We start from the raw sequence: 16,928 nt of genomic DNA, 5'->3' as shown, positions 1-16,928 counted from the left end.
TCAATGAGATTCTGCTCCCTTCTGGAGCCTTTCCTTAGTGGCCAGTTGAGGAATTGCAATTTACATTACTTCTGTATTGGCTTCAAGAGAGATCGCGGGAGGTTGCCGCTTGGTGCACACACACACCATAGAACGTGAAAAAAATATGGACGACTTGACATCATCCGTTTCCGCATGCCCGATTTGAAGCTTTCAGACGGTCTGCACAGCGCTGACATCTTGGGACCGAGTCTGCGCAATAGCGATTTCGGGACCGGAGTTGTGCAGTAGAGAGCAGGAAGTAGAGCAGGAAGTACAGCTGCTATCAAAAGCACGCCCACACTCTCACAGATGCAGAACAATTAATTATGTTGGTGTGAAATAAACAGTTATGGAAATGTAGAAATTAAAGCCCCAATCTGCTCCCAAAAATTCTGAAAAAATTCCGTTAGTGCCTCAGTGACAACTTCACTCAGAGAAGACGTCAGTCTCAGCTTTCAATCATAACGTCACACCCCCCGTTTTTATAGCATCAGATAACTAAGTAAACTAAAACTAAACTTAACTATTTTCGTTGAGGCGCGAAAGATTCAGTTTCTGAGAGGGGTACTGCAGGCCACGCTCAAACAGCTGTAATGTTATACATGAGGGTCATACTTGCCTAATTTCATTGCCACCTGGTTCCGATTCAGCATGTCAGCATGTCTGAATCTGATCACACCCTCATATCCTCATTCACTATTCCCTTTGTGTGTTGATATCATAGATAGACGTTTGATATATGCAGTAGATTAACTGTAATACCTAGTGTGACCAGCAGATGGAACTATCTAGGTATAGGACCATGGAATAGGGGGACATAAGGAAGAGCACAGAGCAGAGGCAGGATGTTTTGGTGACGATGTTGGTTCGTACAGTTTGAGCACAAGCTCAGTGTGAATTAAAACCTCAATCTTTAAACTCTCATCTTTAGACACGAATAACACCCTACTTTAGTTCACTAATAGAACTTGAAGGAAACAAGTGCTTTAAGTCGGACAGCTTGTGTGTACATCGGCTCACTCTTTATTGCAGTGCAAAGTGAGACTGAATGAGTGCACTCTGTGTCTACTATGGTTTCGGACTCCATTACAAATGGCTGTCTGTCCCTTCAAATAATGCCCTATTTCAGGGTATAGGGGGTCGATTTCGGATTCAGCACCCTGTCGTGGAGACTGACGAGAGCAGCCAGCCCAGCACCTCGATTGGAACAGAGCAGTCTGTCAGGTGTGTGTGTGCGCGCCCGCCGATCTGTTTGCTACTGTGTATGAGAGTTTGTGTGTACATGCATGTTTGAGTGTGTTTTAAGTACATTTACAAAGCAATTAATTACTTTTGTTAAACTCTGAAACAATTTTCGAGTTGCGTTGTGGTAAAAATAACTACGGGCAGCGCCAGCTGATTGCCGAGTGCAACCATTCTAAGGCCCTGTCCCAAATGGCACACTTCGGCTGCGTCCCAAAACCTAGGCTGCTGATTCGTTGCCTCGCTGCCTCATCAGGAAATGACTAAGGGAGCGTTTTGTGCATGAAGGCATCTCATGAAACTAATTTCGGACAGACTCCTAAGGCACTGTAACAGTTTAATGATCTAGAGAGCGCTTTGGTGAGAACTAAACACATATTTAATTAGTAAAGTAGTGATTTCTGGCTAGAAATGACATCAGAAGTGTAATATTTTGGTAAAAATCGTACATTTACATCCAAACTGACCCGCAAACGCAACTTCTGGACGCCATCTTTTCCCCCCAGCTCAACTGTCACTGAATGGAAAGCACAGGATTGTGGGATATCAAAGGCAGTGAAGGTTACATGTACACTGCCTTTAAAAATCGATCAGATGAAGGTATCTCAGGAGGCAGGAAGTGAAGCTAACATTAGATTCGGACATTGCTTGATGCCTTCCTGCCTTGAAATGTGTCCTTCGAAGGCAGCATTTTCCAGGTTTCGGACGCAGCCCTCATGTGCACTTTCGGTCTTGTGGACTGCAGGGTGTCCCATTTGTCATTTTATGTCTCAGAAGTGTGCTCGCGAGTGCCCCCTTTGCGGCCGTTGTGCGCCCTCGATGTGCACTTCTGCCGAGCCCACACGGGTGCGAGCTACGCACTGCAGAGGACTTCTTCCTGGCAGTCAAAGCGGCATTACGTTGTGAAAGTGCAGGCCATAGACCGTAAACAAAAATGGACGACTCGACATCGTCCGTTTCCGCTTGCCAGATCTGAAGCTTTCAGGCGGCCTGCACGGCGCTGAAATCTTGGGACCGAGTCTGCGCAGTAGCGATTTCGGGACCAGTGTTGTGCAGTAGAGAGCAGGAAGTAGAGCAGGAAGTACAATCGCAATATCAAAAGCCGCCCACACTCTTGCAGATGCAGAACAATTAATTATGTTGGTGTGAAATAAACAGTTATAGAAATGTAGAAATTAAAGCTAAAGCTCCAATCTGCTCCCAAAAATTCAGAAAAAAGTCTGTTAGTGCCTCAGTGACAACTTCACTCAGAAAAGACGTCGATCTCAGCTGTCAATCATGACGTCACTCCCCCCGTTTTTATAGAATCAGATAACTAACTAAAACTAAACTTATTTTAAAAACGAACATTTGAAATGAAATCATTGTGATGATAAATGCCTTCAATGACATAAACTAACTTTGGGGAAAACATATTTGAAGTGTAATTTTATTGTTTAGTTTGCCTCCCGTCCATTAGAAAGCACAGATGGGCGGCTGTACTGGGACCGGTCACAGGGGGCGATCGAGGCGCGAAAGCTTCAGTATCTGAGAGGGAGACTGCAGGCTTGGTGCGGACTTAGAGGAAGACTGTGAGGGTTTAGGGTGCCATTTGGGACAGGGCCTAAGTCATCACCCTAGAACGCAAGCAAAATGGTGCTGCACACGGTCCACTTCAAATATAAAATAGATTTTTTAAATAACGTAGATCTTTCTTGGGTTTTCTACTACATTTTTCATCAAGAGACATAATTTATGTTATATTAAGCCAAACAAATCTTAACACCAGGGGATCCCAGCAACATCCCAGCACAAAAGGAGCCGGTGAGAGGATAGTTCTCCAGCTGAAGCTAAATAATTAGACGAAAATCTCTTTATTAGAGAAAGCAATACTACTAATAATAGTAATAATACAATATAATAATGAATTAAAGTTTAAATAATAATTACAATAATGTGATTTATTTTGGATAGAATAAAGCTTGATTGAGCTTAGGAGTCCTTGTAACACAATTAGGTATAGTCACCTGCCTGTATTTTGTTCCATATGCATGACGACATACAAGAGGAGATAGGATCATTCATGTCAGTTACTGTTTTATACTGTTAACTAAAAGGTGAATGAGAATCTGTCGGTGATGACAATAATCAATGATTAATCGATTAATCTCTCTAATAATTGTTTGATTAATCAATTATCAAAATAACCGTTTGTTGCAGCACTACGTGCAATGTCTTCCCAACGTGAGCTTGATCATCATTAAAGCCTTATGAAAGTCTCACTTATGAAATCAAAATCAATCTTATTTACTTTGTAAGCACACATTACAGGTCTTAGGGTGAACAATGTTTGTCCTAGTAATTTTTAATCAAAATCTGAAAATTATGGAATGGCGTTCCAAATTGAAAATCTGAAATTGCGAGTATTAAAGTCAGAATTCTAACTATGTATCATACAATTATGAGTTTATATCTAAGAATTCTGACTTTGAAACGCGCAATTGTGAGAATTGTGGGATAAAAAGTCGCAATTACTCTTTTTTTATTATTTATTTAGTGGCAGAAATGGGCTTCCATAGCATCGTAATTTGTTGCATTGACAAAATATTATTCATTAAAATATTTAACAAATATAAAAAATCATTTATATTTAATTTGATCAATTTCTTTGTTGTCATATACTTGCTTTATATGTCAATAGTCATGTTTTTTAATTATTGCTTTTTTCATCTTATATGTTTCTGTGCGCGTGCATGTGCCTCTTTAGCGAGTCTCTACAAAGTATTTTTGTGTGACGACGTACCGGAAGTGCACTTAAATTCTTAAGAGCTGACGTACAGTTCAGCACTGTGGAATGTGCTTCTTTGAACAGTTCTATTGAAGAATTATCAAGCAAGAAGTGTGTGTGCGAATAGATAACGTGGGTGTCTTGTTCCCCCATTTATCCTTGTGCGGTCTTTGTCTCCTGCCTTTACTCCAGCAGCTAAAGAACGTGATGTTATCTCTATTCCGCTCCTAATGTCAACTAGTTCTGAACACAAAAGAGACACATATACAGGAGAACTGTCAATGTGTGTGTGAATACAGGCATCAGCACATCCTGACTTTTGTGTGTGTGTGTGTTTGTATGTCCTTGTTTATATTACATTGTGGGGACACAATGTAAATGTCCCCATAAGGATAGTAAAAGCTGAGCTAACCTACATTGAGGGGACCAGCCAGCGGTCCCCACTTTTCAAAAGGCTTATAAATCATACAGGATGAGTTTTTTTGAGAAAGTAAAAATGGAGAATTTTTCCTGTGATGGGTAGGTTTAGGGGTAGGGGCAGTGTAAGGGGATAGAAAATACGGTTTGTACGGTATAAAAACCATTATGTCCATAGTCCCCACAAAGATAGTGAACCAGACGTGTGTGTGTGTACGTGTGTGTGTGTGTACAGTGCAGTTAAGGGGGTTATGATGTCATGGGACGAGTGATTGATGGACAAAATCCCCCAGATGGACATTCATCCCATACACAGAAACAAACACACACACCTACACCCAGAGATAAAGAGCCTTAGAGACAAGAAAAGACAGGAAAAAAGAACAGATGAGAAAAATTGATAAGGAGAGGAGAGGCAAGCAAAGATATAAAGTGTCCTTACACAACATACAAAAATGACTATAGTAAAGCACATTTATGGCATATTTTATAGCAATGTTTTCAGTGGCTGTTTGTTTTTCCCAGACAATGGGCTACTTTTACACTGTTGCCGAGCGTTGATTTTCTAGTCCATGGGTTGAAGCGACCCTTTGTTTTACTCAGAAAACGGTTTGAAAATGGCCAATATTTTTAGTGTAGAAATTACATACTTCATAATTAAACACCCAAACAAATACACTCTTATCTGACTGCCTTTTGAGTGTTTTGCATTAGACAGTGTAGTTGCCCTGGTGATAAAATTGTTGTACGGGCAGAGGTCATGCCCTCAAGAGAGAATCGTCACACACACACAACCATTCTAACTCTCTCTCTCTCTTTCCTTCAGAACCATGGACAGCTCTAAGCGAGCAACACGATTGGTTGCGAGACATTGGGGCTGCAGAGAAAGAGAGAGAACGAGAGAGAGAGAGCGATCACCAGGGGATGGAGTGAGTAAGCAGTGAGGGTTGGAGAGAGCTGCAGGGAAGGAAATCAGAGAGCAAAAAAGAAGGTAGAGAGAGAAAAAAAGGATAGAGGAACTACAAGAAAAGACAGATGCTACAGCTCGTCTCTTTGCCTACTGACGCCTGAGCTGGGTTCATCGTTGCGTGTGTGTGACGCGCACAGGGGTGTGTGTGTGTGTGTGACGGCAGCCGCGGCGGCAGCAGCAGCAGCAGGGGAGGACGGATCAAAGAGATTGTAGGACACGATGCATTTAGCAGCCTAACGTCTCTACGCACACACTGCAGCCGGCAAAAGGAGCACACGCTTACACTACGCACATTGACACGCAACCCACCCCACACACACACACCACGCGTGTGTGGGGACAGTGCAGATGAAGCAACCACCAAAGGGAGGTGTGGATATTTCCAGAAGCGTTTGGTAGGGGAGGGGACAGCCTTGGTGGCCGTAGCCCAGCAGGAGTGGTCGTAGGTGAGGAAGGGTCGGACCGCCGACCGCGGGCAGTTTTCTTCAGAGCTCTGGGAATGCCAAAGATGGACATGTCCTTCATCTCTCTCTTCCTAACGGCAGTGTCTGCGTCCGAGCTGCGTCGCTGTCGCCGGGCTTGTCTGTCAGCCGTGTGCGTATCCGCAGGGGGATTCGATAACATGTGGTGTTGAGAAACGCACACGCCGAACATACCTGGAGATCAGCTGTTCCGATTCACTGATAACGTGAGTGTATCCATGTGTGTCTCCATCCAGGTGTTTTTCCCCCCTCATGTCCTTTTCCTTATCTTCATCTGTTCCTCATCCTCCGTGTGACAGGAAGAGTTAAACTGAGCATCAGCGGATTGTTTGGGATCTAAATCACCATATTACCCACAATTCCAATCAACATCTTTAGATTCATTCACGATTCATCATTCAACCTCTGTTTTAGCATCTGAGCATGAGCATGAGATTCATCTTTACGCAACATTTCAATGAAATTTCTTGAGAAAATTCTCTTGTTATTTACTCACTCTCATGTCATTGACTTTCTATATTCTGTGGAACATAAAGGAAGATATTCTGAAAGTGAAAAATGAAACATACAATGAAAGTCAATAGGGGTTCAATGTTGTTAGAACCTTAGTGTTCTTCAGAATATCTTCTTTTTGTCTTCAAAAGAAAAGAAAATAGAATATCTTCTTTTTGTCTTCAAAAGAAAAGAAAATAGAATATCAAAATATCATTTTTGGTTGAACTATCACTTTAAACGAGTGTGTGCCGTGTGAGAATTGCTACATCTGATGGGTTTATTTTCACGGTTCCAGTGACTGTTTTGTGTTTTAATGGTTCTGAATCTACTCACATTGGGTTTGTTGTGTGTGTTTGAAGGATATTTCTGTGCCTTGGTTATGAATTGGCACTGTTAATGTTGTGGTGGTGAATTACAGGTTAATAGAATGAATAAGGAAGCTCAACTCCACTCACCAAGATCCATTGATGTGGTGCTGTGGTCTCGCTGACCTATTTTGTGTTTGTGTGTGCGTGCCAGCAATAGAAATATGGCATCTTGCCACCTCATCATTTTGTAAAAAAGAGACTTAGTATTAGTATTTAAAATACATACAATCACATACACAAATGGCGACAAAATATAATCGAGAAACATGATTCATCTAAGGCAAACATCTACAGAGTAGAGGAGAAGAATATCGTGTTTCATGCTTTCGGCATTACATCAGACACACACACACACACACACACACACACACACACACACACACACACACACACACACACACACACACACACACACACACACACACACACACACACACACACACACACATGGTAGGGATATCACGCCTGCCAGTGTAAAGCGGAACTAATGCATCTTCAGCACAGAATTAGGTTCCCAGCTTCCTGCATTATGTCAGCGCACTAGGATACTGTTGCCTGGAAACCCACAGTTCCTTCTCCTCACATTCCATTTATAGAATACAGCTGTGTGTCCCTGTGTAAGTAAAAGTGTGTGTGATGGCATCTATGGGTTCTGTGTGTGTGTGTGTGTGTGTGTGTGTGTGTGTGTGTGTGTGTGTGTGTGTGTGTGTGTGTGTGTGTGTGTGTGTGCTCTCATAGGTGTGTACAGAACTGTGTGAAAGATGTTAAATGGAGGAAAGGCAGATGAGTAGGTGGGATTGTGACTGAGGAAGGGATGGAGAGAGAGTGAGACAATCTGAGTTCAGAGTCTATATTAAGACATGCTGAATAATACAACAGCACTGGATGATGAATCTTCACAAAGTTGTAAAAATAAACATGACATTCTCTCTCTCTCTCTCTCTCTCTCTCTCTGTCTCTGTCTCGCTCACGCTCACAACCACTGGCTGAAAATTATTTCTCTTTTTGTATAGTGTACAGTGTTCGAGAGCATGTAGAAAAAACTGTAGAATGGAAAAAGACCTCTAAGTGGCACATGATGTTGGGCCAGATGTCACCACTGTTTGCATGTAATGTTAAGCAACTGAACAACTAATGGATGGATGGACTGATTCACTGAAAATTAGATGGATCAATTGCAGGATGTATGGATTTACTTAACAATGGATGGATGGATGGATGGATGGATTGACTGAAAAAATAGATGGATGACTTGATGGATTGTTTGAACAACCGATGTATACAGGTCCTTCTCAAAAAATTAGCATGTGTGATAAAAGTTCATTATTTTCCATAATGTAATGATAAAAATTAAACTTTCATATATTTTAGATTGATTGCACACTAACTGAAATATTTCAGGTCTTTTATTGTTGTAATACTGATGATTTTGGCATACAGCTCATGAAAACCCAAAATTCTCAAAAAATCAGCATATTTCATCCGACCAATAAAAGAAAAGTTTTTTTAATACAAAAAAAGTCAACCTTCAAATAATTATGATCAGTTATGCACTCAATACTTGGTCCGGAATTCTTTTGCAGAAATGACTGCTTCAATGCGGCGTGGCATGGAGGCGATCAGCCTGTGGCACTGCTGAGGTGTTATGGAGGCCCAGGATGCTTCGATAGCGGCCTTAAGCTCATCCAGAGTGTTGGGGCTTGCGTCTCTCAACTTTCTCTTCACAATATCCCACAGATTCTCTATGGGGTTCAGGTCAGGAGAGTTGGCAGGCCAATTGAGCACAGTAATACCATGGTCAGTAAACCATTTACCAGTGGTTTTGGCACTGTGAGCAGGTGCCAGGTCGTGCTGAAAAACCAAATCTTCATCTCCATAAAGCTTTTCAGCAGATGGAAGCATGAAGTGCTCCAAAATCTCCTGATAGCTAGCTGCATTGACCCTGCCCTTGATAAAACACAGTGGACCAACACCAGCAGCTGACATGGCACCCCAGACAGGCCTACTCGTTCAGCAATTTCTTTCTGTGTCTTACCCTCTCGCTTGAGGGTGTCAATGATGGCCTTCTGGACAGGGTCGGGTCGGCAGTCTTACCCATGATTGCGGTTTTGAGTAATTAACCAGTCTGGGAGTTTTTAAAAGCCTCAGGAATCTTTTGCAGGTGTTTAGAGTTAATTAGTTGATTCAGATGATTAGGTTAATAACCCGTTTAGAGAACCTTTTCATGATATTCTAATTTTTTGAGATGAGGTTTTCATGAGCTGTATGCCAAAATCATCAGTATGAAAAACAATAAAAGACCTGAAATATTTCAGCTGGTGTGCAAGGAATCTAAAATATATGAAAGTTTTAATTTTTATCCTTACATTATGGAAAATAATGAACTTTTATCACATATGCTAATTTTTTGAGAAGGACCTGTAGATTGATCGAACAATAGAAAGATGAATGGATAGATTAATTTAACAATGGATGCAGGGATGGATGATCTGACTGAACAATAGATTGAAGGATGGATGGATTGACTAGACAATAGAGGGATTGACCAAAAATAAATGGATGGATAGATGAATTGACTTAACAAAGATAAATGGATAGAGTGATGGATGGATTAATTGAAAAATAGATGGAGGGTGGATGGATTGACTGGACAATGGTGGGATGGATGGACTGACTGAACAATGGATAGATGGAGGGATGGGTGGATTGACTGAACAATAGATGTACGAATGGATTGACTGGATGGATGTTGGATTGACTGAAGGATGGATGGACAGGTGGATTGACTGAACAGTGGATGGATGGGTGGATGGATGGATGATGCATAGTTGGATGGATGCATTGTTGGATGGATGCATGGATGGATGGATGGATGGATGATGCATAGTTGGATGGATGCATGGATTGATTGAACAATGGATGGATGGATTGGCTGAACAATAGATGGATGGATGGATAAAGGGATGGATGGATCGACTGAACAATGGATGGATGGATGGATGGATATGGATGGATGGACTGAACAATAAATGGAGGAACGGGTGGATTGACTGAACATTGGATTGATGGATGGATGGACTGAATGATAGATGGAGGGATAGATTGATGGATGGATTGAACGATGATGGATGGATGGGTGGATGGATTGGCTGAACAATAGACAGATGATGGATGGATAAAGGGATGGATGGATTGACTAAACAATGAATGGGTAGATTGACTGAACATTGGATGGATGGATGGATGGATGGATTGATTGATTGACTGAACAAAATATATATAGACTAAGCACCTATCAACTAATTATCAAGTATAAACTGTCAATGATTTACAAAAAATATTTGAAAGGTAAATATATCAGAAAGACAGACAGACAGACAGACAGACAGACAGACAGACAGACAGATAGATAGATAGATAGATAGATAGATAGATAGATAGATAGATAGATAGATAGATTATTTCTATCTATGAGTTTGTTAGTCTGTAGAAATTATAATTAGTTGTATATATAAATAATCAATCTCTCTGTGTCATATCCTCTATACTTATTTTACATAACTAAGATAGTATATGTGTGTTAAACATGCTAGCTCTTGCCCTTCCCCTGCAGTGAATCATGCTGCAAAGGATATTCCCCAGAGAACATATTGTGTGTGTGTGTGTGTGTGTGTGTGTGTGTGTGTGTGTACACGGCCCACCTGTATCTCCAAAGTTCATTGTGTTTTTTAAAGAACAAGCTCTCAAGAGGACAGAATGACATTGTGTGTGAGACACTCATCTATTTCTCTCTCTCTCTCTCTCTCTCTCTCTCTCTCTCTCTCTCTCTCTCTCTCTCTCTCTCTCTCTCTCAGGCAGTCTCTCTGCTGTGCTGAAGGATGGATTCAGGGGAAGACGAGTGCACCCGTTTCCTACAGTACGTGGAGGACAGTGGTCTGAGGGCGTATGACGAGCTGGTTATCCAGAACGCCTCCGACATCGCTCGAGAGAGTGACCGCGTCCGCAACCACACACACTGGACATACCTACAGGAGAAAAACCAGAAGAAGAGACGGCAGGAGGAAGCAATCAAGAGGTACACATGGCTAGAGAAAGAATGATGTAAATGGGAATAATGCACATAATAAATGATGTAGGCTATTACTATTGTTAATACTTAATGATTTGAACAAACCCCTAAATCAAAGTATTCATAATTCAGCCATCGTGCTGCACTCTTTTTGCCAGCTATTAAAGTTATCAGACTTATCATTATTTTATTGTTAATAATAGTTTATTAATTGAAATATTTGTAAGTCATCCTGAGGCCCTCTAGTTTACCCCGGACAATTGAGAACTACTTCCTTAGCAACCATACAGCAATGATATGGCAACCATCCACAACACCTCGACATTATGGCAGTGAGTTTCTTGACGAAAAAACACCACTCACATTTCCTTAAGAAAATGTACATACACCACTTTGTTATGCTCTTTAACATTTGTTAGACATCCACGTGTGCATAGAGTGAGAAAGAAAGGCAGGGAGATAAAGGTCACTGGTCCTGAGCTCATGAAGTCAATGAGGAAATAGCTTTGGCCATTATGATGTGTGTGTGTGTGTGTGTGTGTGTGTGTGTGTGTGTGTGTGTGTGTGTGTGTGTGTGTGTGTGTGTGTGTGTGTGTGTGTGTGTGTGTGTGTGTGTATGTGCGTGTGTGTGTGCGTGAGCGAGACGGAGAGTAATTTAGAACAGACAGTTCTGCCAGTCTAATAAAAGACAGACACAAAAGGATTCTCAGATTTATCTAACAGCGGCCCGAGGTGTGAGTTTGTGTGTGTGTGTGTGTGTGTTATAATATTCCAAAGCATCTGTATGCTCCTTTGTTGTTATTTTTACTTCTAAGCGGCTAAATTTGGATCCACGAAATGCTGTTTGCATCCCATTTTACTTTATTAGTGATGTATTTCTGAGGGGAAAAGTATATTAAGGGGGGGGGGGGGGGGGTGAAAGACTCATTCAGTCAATCTCATGTCAATCTTGAGTACGAATGTACGAAGAATGACGAATGTGCACAAAGCGGTGACGTCAGCTAATACAGATAATGATCCACAATCAAATCTGAGGCTGAAATAAATTGAACAGGAGAAACGGCAACATCAGGATGTCCGTCTCTGTGGTATGTACTGTATTTAGGGGCCTTTGTGTGCAGTTTATGAGGACATGATTCGGTTTATGGACTATTGTATGTGACTAGACCTTAGAGGTAGCAAGCAAAACGGTTTTGCACGTCAGAGTCAGAATAGTGTAACGTTATACAGAACAACAATGGAGTAACCGTTAGCGCATTTGAATGACGAAGCACGCGATCGTATCGTTTACTGATGTTTACTCATGCGACGGTAGCCAATAGCAGAGACATTTGAAGTTGATTTACTCACCGGCATCTTCCAAAGCAGGACCGCTCTGTCAAAAACACACTTCTTTGGTATGATTTGGTGAAGTCCTGTGACAGCAGTGACCGTGGAAATCCACTTTGCGACGCGACTGAAGCGATGCCTTGAAGCTTCCCGTCATTTCTGCGTTCAAATCGGTTCAAATGCAGCGCTGCCTTCCCGGAATGCTGTGCTGAAGCGTTGAAGTCGCTCGACGTCACCCATAGGAATAAAGTGGAGCGCGGCGCGTCATAAGTGTTCACGGACGACTGGATCTGCACCTGAGAGACTGTTTACGGCGTGCATTTCCTCTCTCTCCCTCTAGTTACGCGCGCGCGCACCCTTCCGGGAGAAGAGCCCATACGGCCCATACAAGGACTTTCCGCTCTATTTAACGTCAAGTAGACCCATACTCGAAAAAAACTCGCCGAAACTTGTGAGAAACCGGAAGGAGTATTTTTAACACAGAAATACTCCATCAAACGTCCAACATTAGTTTTTGAAACTTTGTCTATGTTTAGGATGGGAATCCAAGTCTTTAAAGGTGTAAAAAGCTCAGTATGCATGAAACAGCATTTCACCCCCCCCCCCTTTAAATGATAATAGCTAATATCCAAATTATATATCCAAATCTCGGCTGTATGATTGTTTATATCAGGGGTGGGCAATTCCTGTCCTGGAGGATCACTGTCCTGCAGAGTTTAGCTCCAGGTTTAGCAGAGTTTGATCAGGGTTGGCGCTAAACTCTGCAGGACAGTGGCCCTCCAGGACTGGAATCGCCCACCCCTGGTTTATATCGTCACAAATTTAAACTGTATTATCTCACAGCGATACATAGATACATACAGTACACTCAAATAGTGATATGTACTATATAGTAAATAACCTCAACAGCCTGATTTTTGGGATGTAAGTAGGATATAGACCTTATTCACAGCAGCGCCATCTTTAATTTTGAACGGGACTGAAAGCGAGGATGTACTGTTATTTATTGTGTTTTTTTGGATTGTTCTGCTGTCGAAACAGCAAATATCTCCAATAAATTTTAGTAGACTATGGAAAGTTTAAGTTTTAGTTTCCAGCTATGGAAAATTATAAGTAATCTAGGAGCTTTATACAGGTTTTTTTTTTTTTTTTTTTTTTTTTACAGCAGATGCCATTGAAAACACGGTAAGTCTATCCCTCACAGCCTCACATTCATACGTCATGGTGCTGTTATGAAGAAGGTCTATACAAGTATGTTCAATTTTATCTGCATACATACTGTGGACATGGGGAAATATAGCATATCTCAATGGCTTGATTGCTTGTGCCGTCACAAAATGTAAACTATGTCAATTGTGGGCGATATGAGCAAAATCTTTTATCATGATATGAGTAATGGGCTGTGATTATGGGGTGTGTTTCAACCGAACCAGGAAAAAAAATGTCTCTGCACTCAATTGGATAGACCTAAAACCAGTCAGAGCAATGGTGTAAGTGGCGTATGTTGAGGAACGCATAGTAGTAGTGTGGGAAGATCAGATAATTTTACGGACTCTGATCTTTGAATCTCATTCAGCAAAATGAACAAAACTTTTTCCTTCATTTCAGCAGAATATAATTAAAATGTCACACCAGATCAACACATCTGGTACTTATGCAAACGTCGATCACATTTGGAATAAAAAAGAATTATAAGCTAATGCAGCCAAATGATTCGTTAATTGCTTAGCTGGGTCTTCAGGCTATGCAGTCTGTTAGTTCACCTCACCTCCGAATCCCAGTCGTTCTTTCTTTTGTCACTTTGAATTTAATCCCGTCTGTTTCCTGGAAAGATTAGTAGACCTCTCCCGTCTTCGGTTTGAGTTGTTAGTTCCGTCATCAGTGTCTGATCTGGGCCGGGAAAGTCCTATATGCAGTCCCGAAAACAGAATTGATTAGTTCACCACTTGAGTCTTCAGGTTCGAGTCATTCGTTCTCACAGCTCCATAGGCTGAGTGCAGAATATCCTGTACAGAACAGATGGCATATGGCCAAGCGGCAACCTCCCGTGATCTCTCTTGAAGCCAATACGGAAGGAATGTAAACTGTAATTCCTTAACTGGCCACTAGAGGCAGGCTTCAGAAGGGAGCAGAATCTCATTGAGCCCCATGTTAAAATTCTCAACTTTACAGCAGAAAAAAACATGTTTACAGCCTGGTACAAATTGTGGTTTTGGCTTATAAGGCTAATTTTGATCTTCATGACAACTGTGAAAGGGTGAATTTTTTTTATAACTCATTCGTTTACGTTACATAAAGCATTAAAGTTCTGCATAATTACAGGTGGGTGGCCATTTATCCGCCGTCTAGTAATTGCGTCACCTCAGCTCCGCGCACATCCCGCCTTTTTGCCCATTTTCTGTTATACGGGAGTGACACGCGATGACTCGCTCACAAGATGGCAACGCCCAGCTCGACCCTACTTTAAGCTTCAGAACAGCTTTTTGGAATCCTATGGGTGTGACATCATGGACACTACGTCCATATTTTTTTACAGTCTATGCATATGGCGCATGCACGGTCAACACAAAATGAACAATGCTCTCTGAGACAGCTTGTTGTTCCCGAGTCATATTAAAAATTAGTTTAAAAAGAATAAATCATTCATGAACGACATCACTAAAGCTTAAAGGGGGGGTGAAACACTCAGTTTCAGTCAATCTCATGTCAATCTTGAGTACCTATAGAATAGTATTGCATCCTTCATATCTCCGAAAAGTCTTTAGTTTTATCATATTTATAAAAGAAATATGGGCTGTACCGAGTCTTTCCGGAAAAAAACGAGCGCCTGGAGGCGTATCGTGTGGGCGGAGCTAAAGAATGACAAGCGCGCAAAGCGGTGACGTCCTCAAGCGTGGAGAAACCCATCTATCTCAGCTAATACAGATAATGATCCACAATCAAATCTGAGGCTGAAATAAATTGAACAGGAGAAACGGCAACATCAGGATGTCCGTCTCTGTGGTATGTACTGTATTTAGGGGCCTTTGTGTGCAGTTTATGAGGACATGATTCGGTTTATGGACTATTGTATGTGACTAGACCTTAGAGGTAGCAAGCAAAACGGTTTTGCACGTCAGAGTCAGAATAGTGTAACGTTATACAGAACAACAATGGAGTAACCGTTAGCGCCTTTGAATGACGAAGCACGCGATCGTATCGTTTACTGATGTTTACTCATGCGACGGTAGCCAATAGCAGAGACATTTGAAGTTGATTTACTCACCGGCATCTTCCAAAGCAGGACCGCTCTGTCAAAAACACACTTCTTTGGTATGATTTGGTGAAGTCCTGTGACAGCAGTGACCGTGGAAATCCACTTTGCGACGCGACTGAAGCGATGCCTTGAAGCTTCCCGTCATTTCTGCGTTCAAATCGGTTCAAATGCAGCGCTGCCTTCCCGGAATGGTGTGCTGAAGCGTTGAAGTCGCTCGACGTCACCCATAGGAATAAAGTGGAGCGCGGCGCGACATAAGTGTTCACGGACGACTGGATCTGCACCTGAGAGACTGTTTACAGCGTGCATTTCCTCTCTCTCCCTCTAGTCACGCGCGCGCACCCTTCCGGGAGAAGAGCCCGTACAGCCCATACAAGGACTTTCCGCTCTATTTAACGTCAAGTAGACCCATACTCGAAAAAAACTCGCCGAAACTTGTGAGAAACCGGAAGGAGTATTTTTAACACAGAAATACTCCATCAAACGTCCAACATTAGTTTTTGAAACTTTGTCTATGTTTAGGATGGGAATCCAAGTCTTTAAAGGTGTAAAAAGCTCAGTATGCATGAAACAGCATTTCACCCCCCCTTTAACTTAGTTGTCTACAGAACTCAAATGCACGCACGCTGGAAGAAGAAGATGAGTGTAAAGGATCTTTCTCTGTGTTGTGAAAATAAATACAGGATAGTACTAGGATAGAAGGAGTACTTGCCAACACGATCATCATTTTTGAGAGGAATATTAAAGGTGAATGCATATACGAACAAGTTGTCCGTTTAGGATTAGAACGAATTCAACCCAAACAATCTTTGGTGTTGTGGATGATTATGTTACGTTATCTGTCAATCATCATATAAAGCCCGCCCTGACAATTTCATTGGTCCGAACAGCTCCATAGTTACTCCACAATGGATCAAGTCCAGACTGAACTTCCCAACCTCAAATGTTGAAGGCAGGACTAGGTTTGGCTGGCATCCAGGGTAGCGGGAGATTTTTTTTTAATTTATCCTTCCACTCTCTCTTTATCAGCAACTTGTCCTCTCAACCCCCTCATTTTCTCTTCTGCTGCCCCTTTAACCCTACATTTTCACCTGTTTGTACCCTGTAATCGAACCTCAGATTCTTTCCTCCTCTTTAGCATCTCTCTGAAAAGGTCTGAAATGTCTAAGTGGTGGCCCTATTTTCATACAGCGTGGGTCCTCTTACCACAGTAATGGGGTGTAAGTAGGGTGTTCTTCATGAGGAGAGGAGGTCAATGACACACAAATGAAGTGATCAAGTTCATCTGTGGTTCGTCTCTCTCTTGGAGGTGTTTTAGTGAGATTAAACAATCAGGATTACAGAATGCAGATGAAATTTCATTAATATAACTCATGAAAGAGGATCAAAACAAATATAAACACTGACAGTGGGAGGGCCTAAAGTCATACCTCCTTAGCCTAGAGAGGGAAAAAACAGGGTCTGTCACCATGGAGACAGAGGGGTGAGTTTCTATGGCAACAGTGGGCTTGG

The 16,928-nt window shown here is 41.9% G+C and overlaps 1 protein-coding gene across 2 annotated transcripts in view; it reads left to right on the top strand.

Moving 5' to 3' along the window:
• The first annotated feature begins 1,089 nt into the window (after window positions 1–1,089).
• Window positions 1,090–16,928, top strand: part of nyap2a (neuronal tyrosine-phosphorylated phosphoinositide-3-kinase adaptor 2a) — a 62,535-nt gene continuing 46,696 nt past the window's right edge. The window contains exons 1-3 of one of the 2 annotated variants that reach the window (XM_067450306.1): window positions 1,090–1,245; window positions 5,274–6,105; window positions 10,617–10,837. In XM_067450306.1, coding sequence (XP_067306407.1) covers window positions 10,641–10,837 — 197 coding nt within the window. In that variant the 5' untranslated portion in view covers window positions 1,090–1,245; window positions 5,274–6,105; window positions 10,617–10,640. Of the gene's footprint in view, window positions 1,246–5,100; window positions 6,106–10,616; window positions 10,838–16,928 lie in introns of those variants that run through there. The other variant, XM_067450307.1, reaches the window with a different exon arrangement.

The sequence above is a fragment of the Pseudorasbora parva genome, chromosome 8, assembly GCF_024679245.1.
Source record: "Pseudorasbora parva isolate DD20220531a chromosome 8, ASM2467924v1, whole genome shotgun sequence".
NCBI classification, from domain to species: domain Eukaryota; kingdom Metazoa; phylum Chordata; class Actinopteri; order Cypriniformes; family Gobionidae; genus Pseudorasbora; species Pseudorasbora parva.
This window is presented reverse-complemented; position numbering and strand designations above follow the sequence as displayed.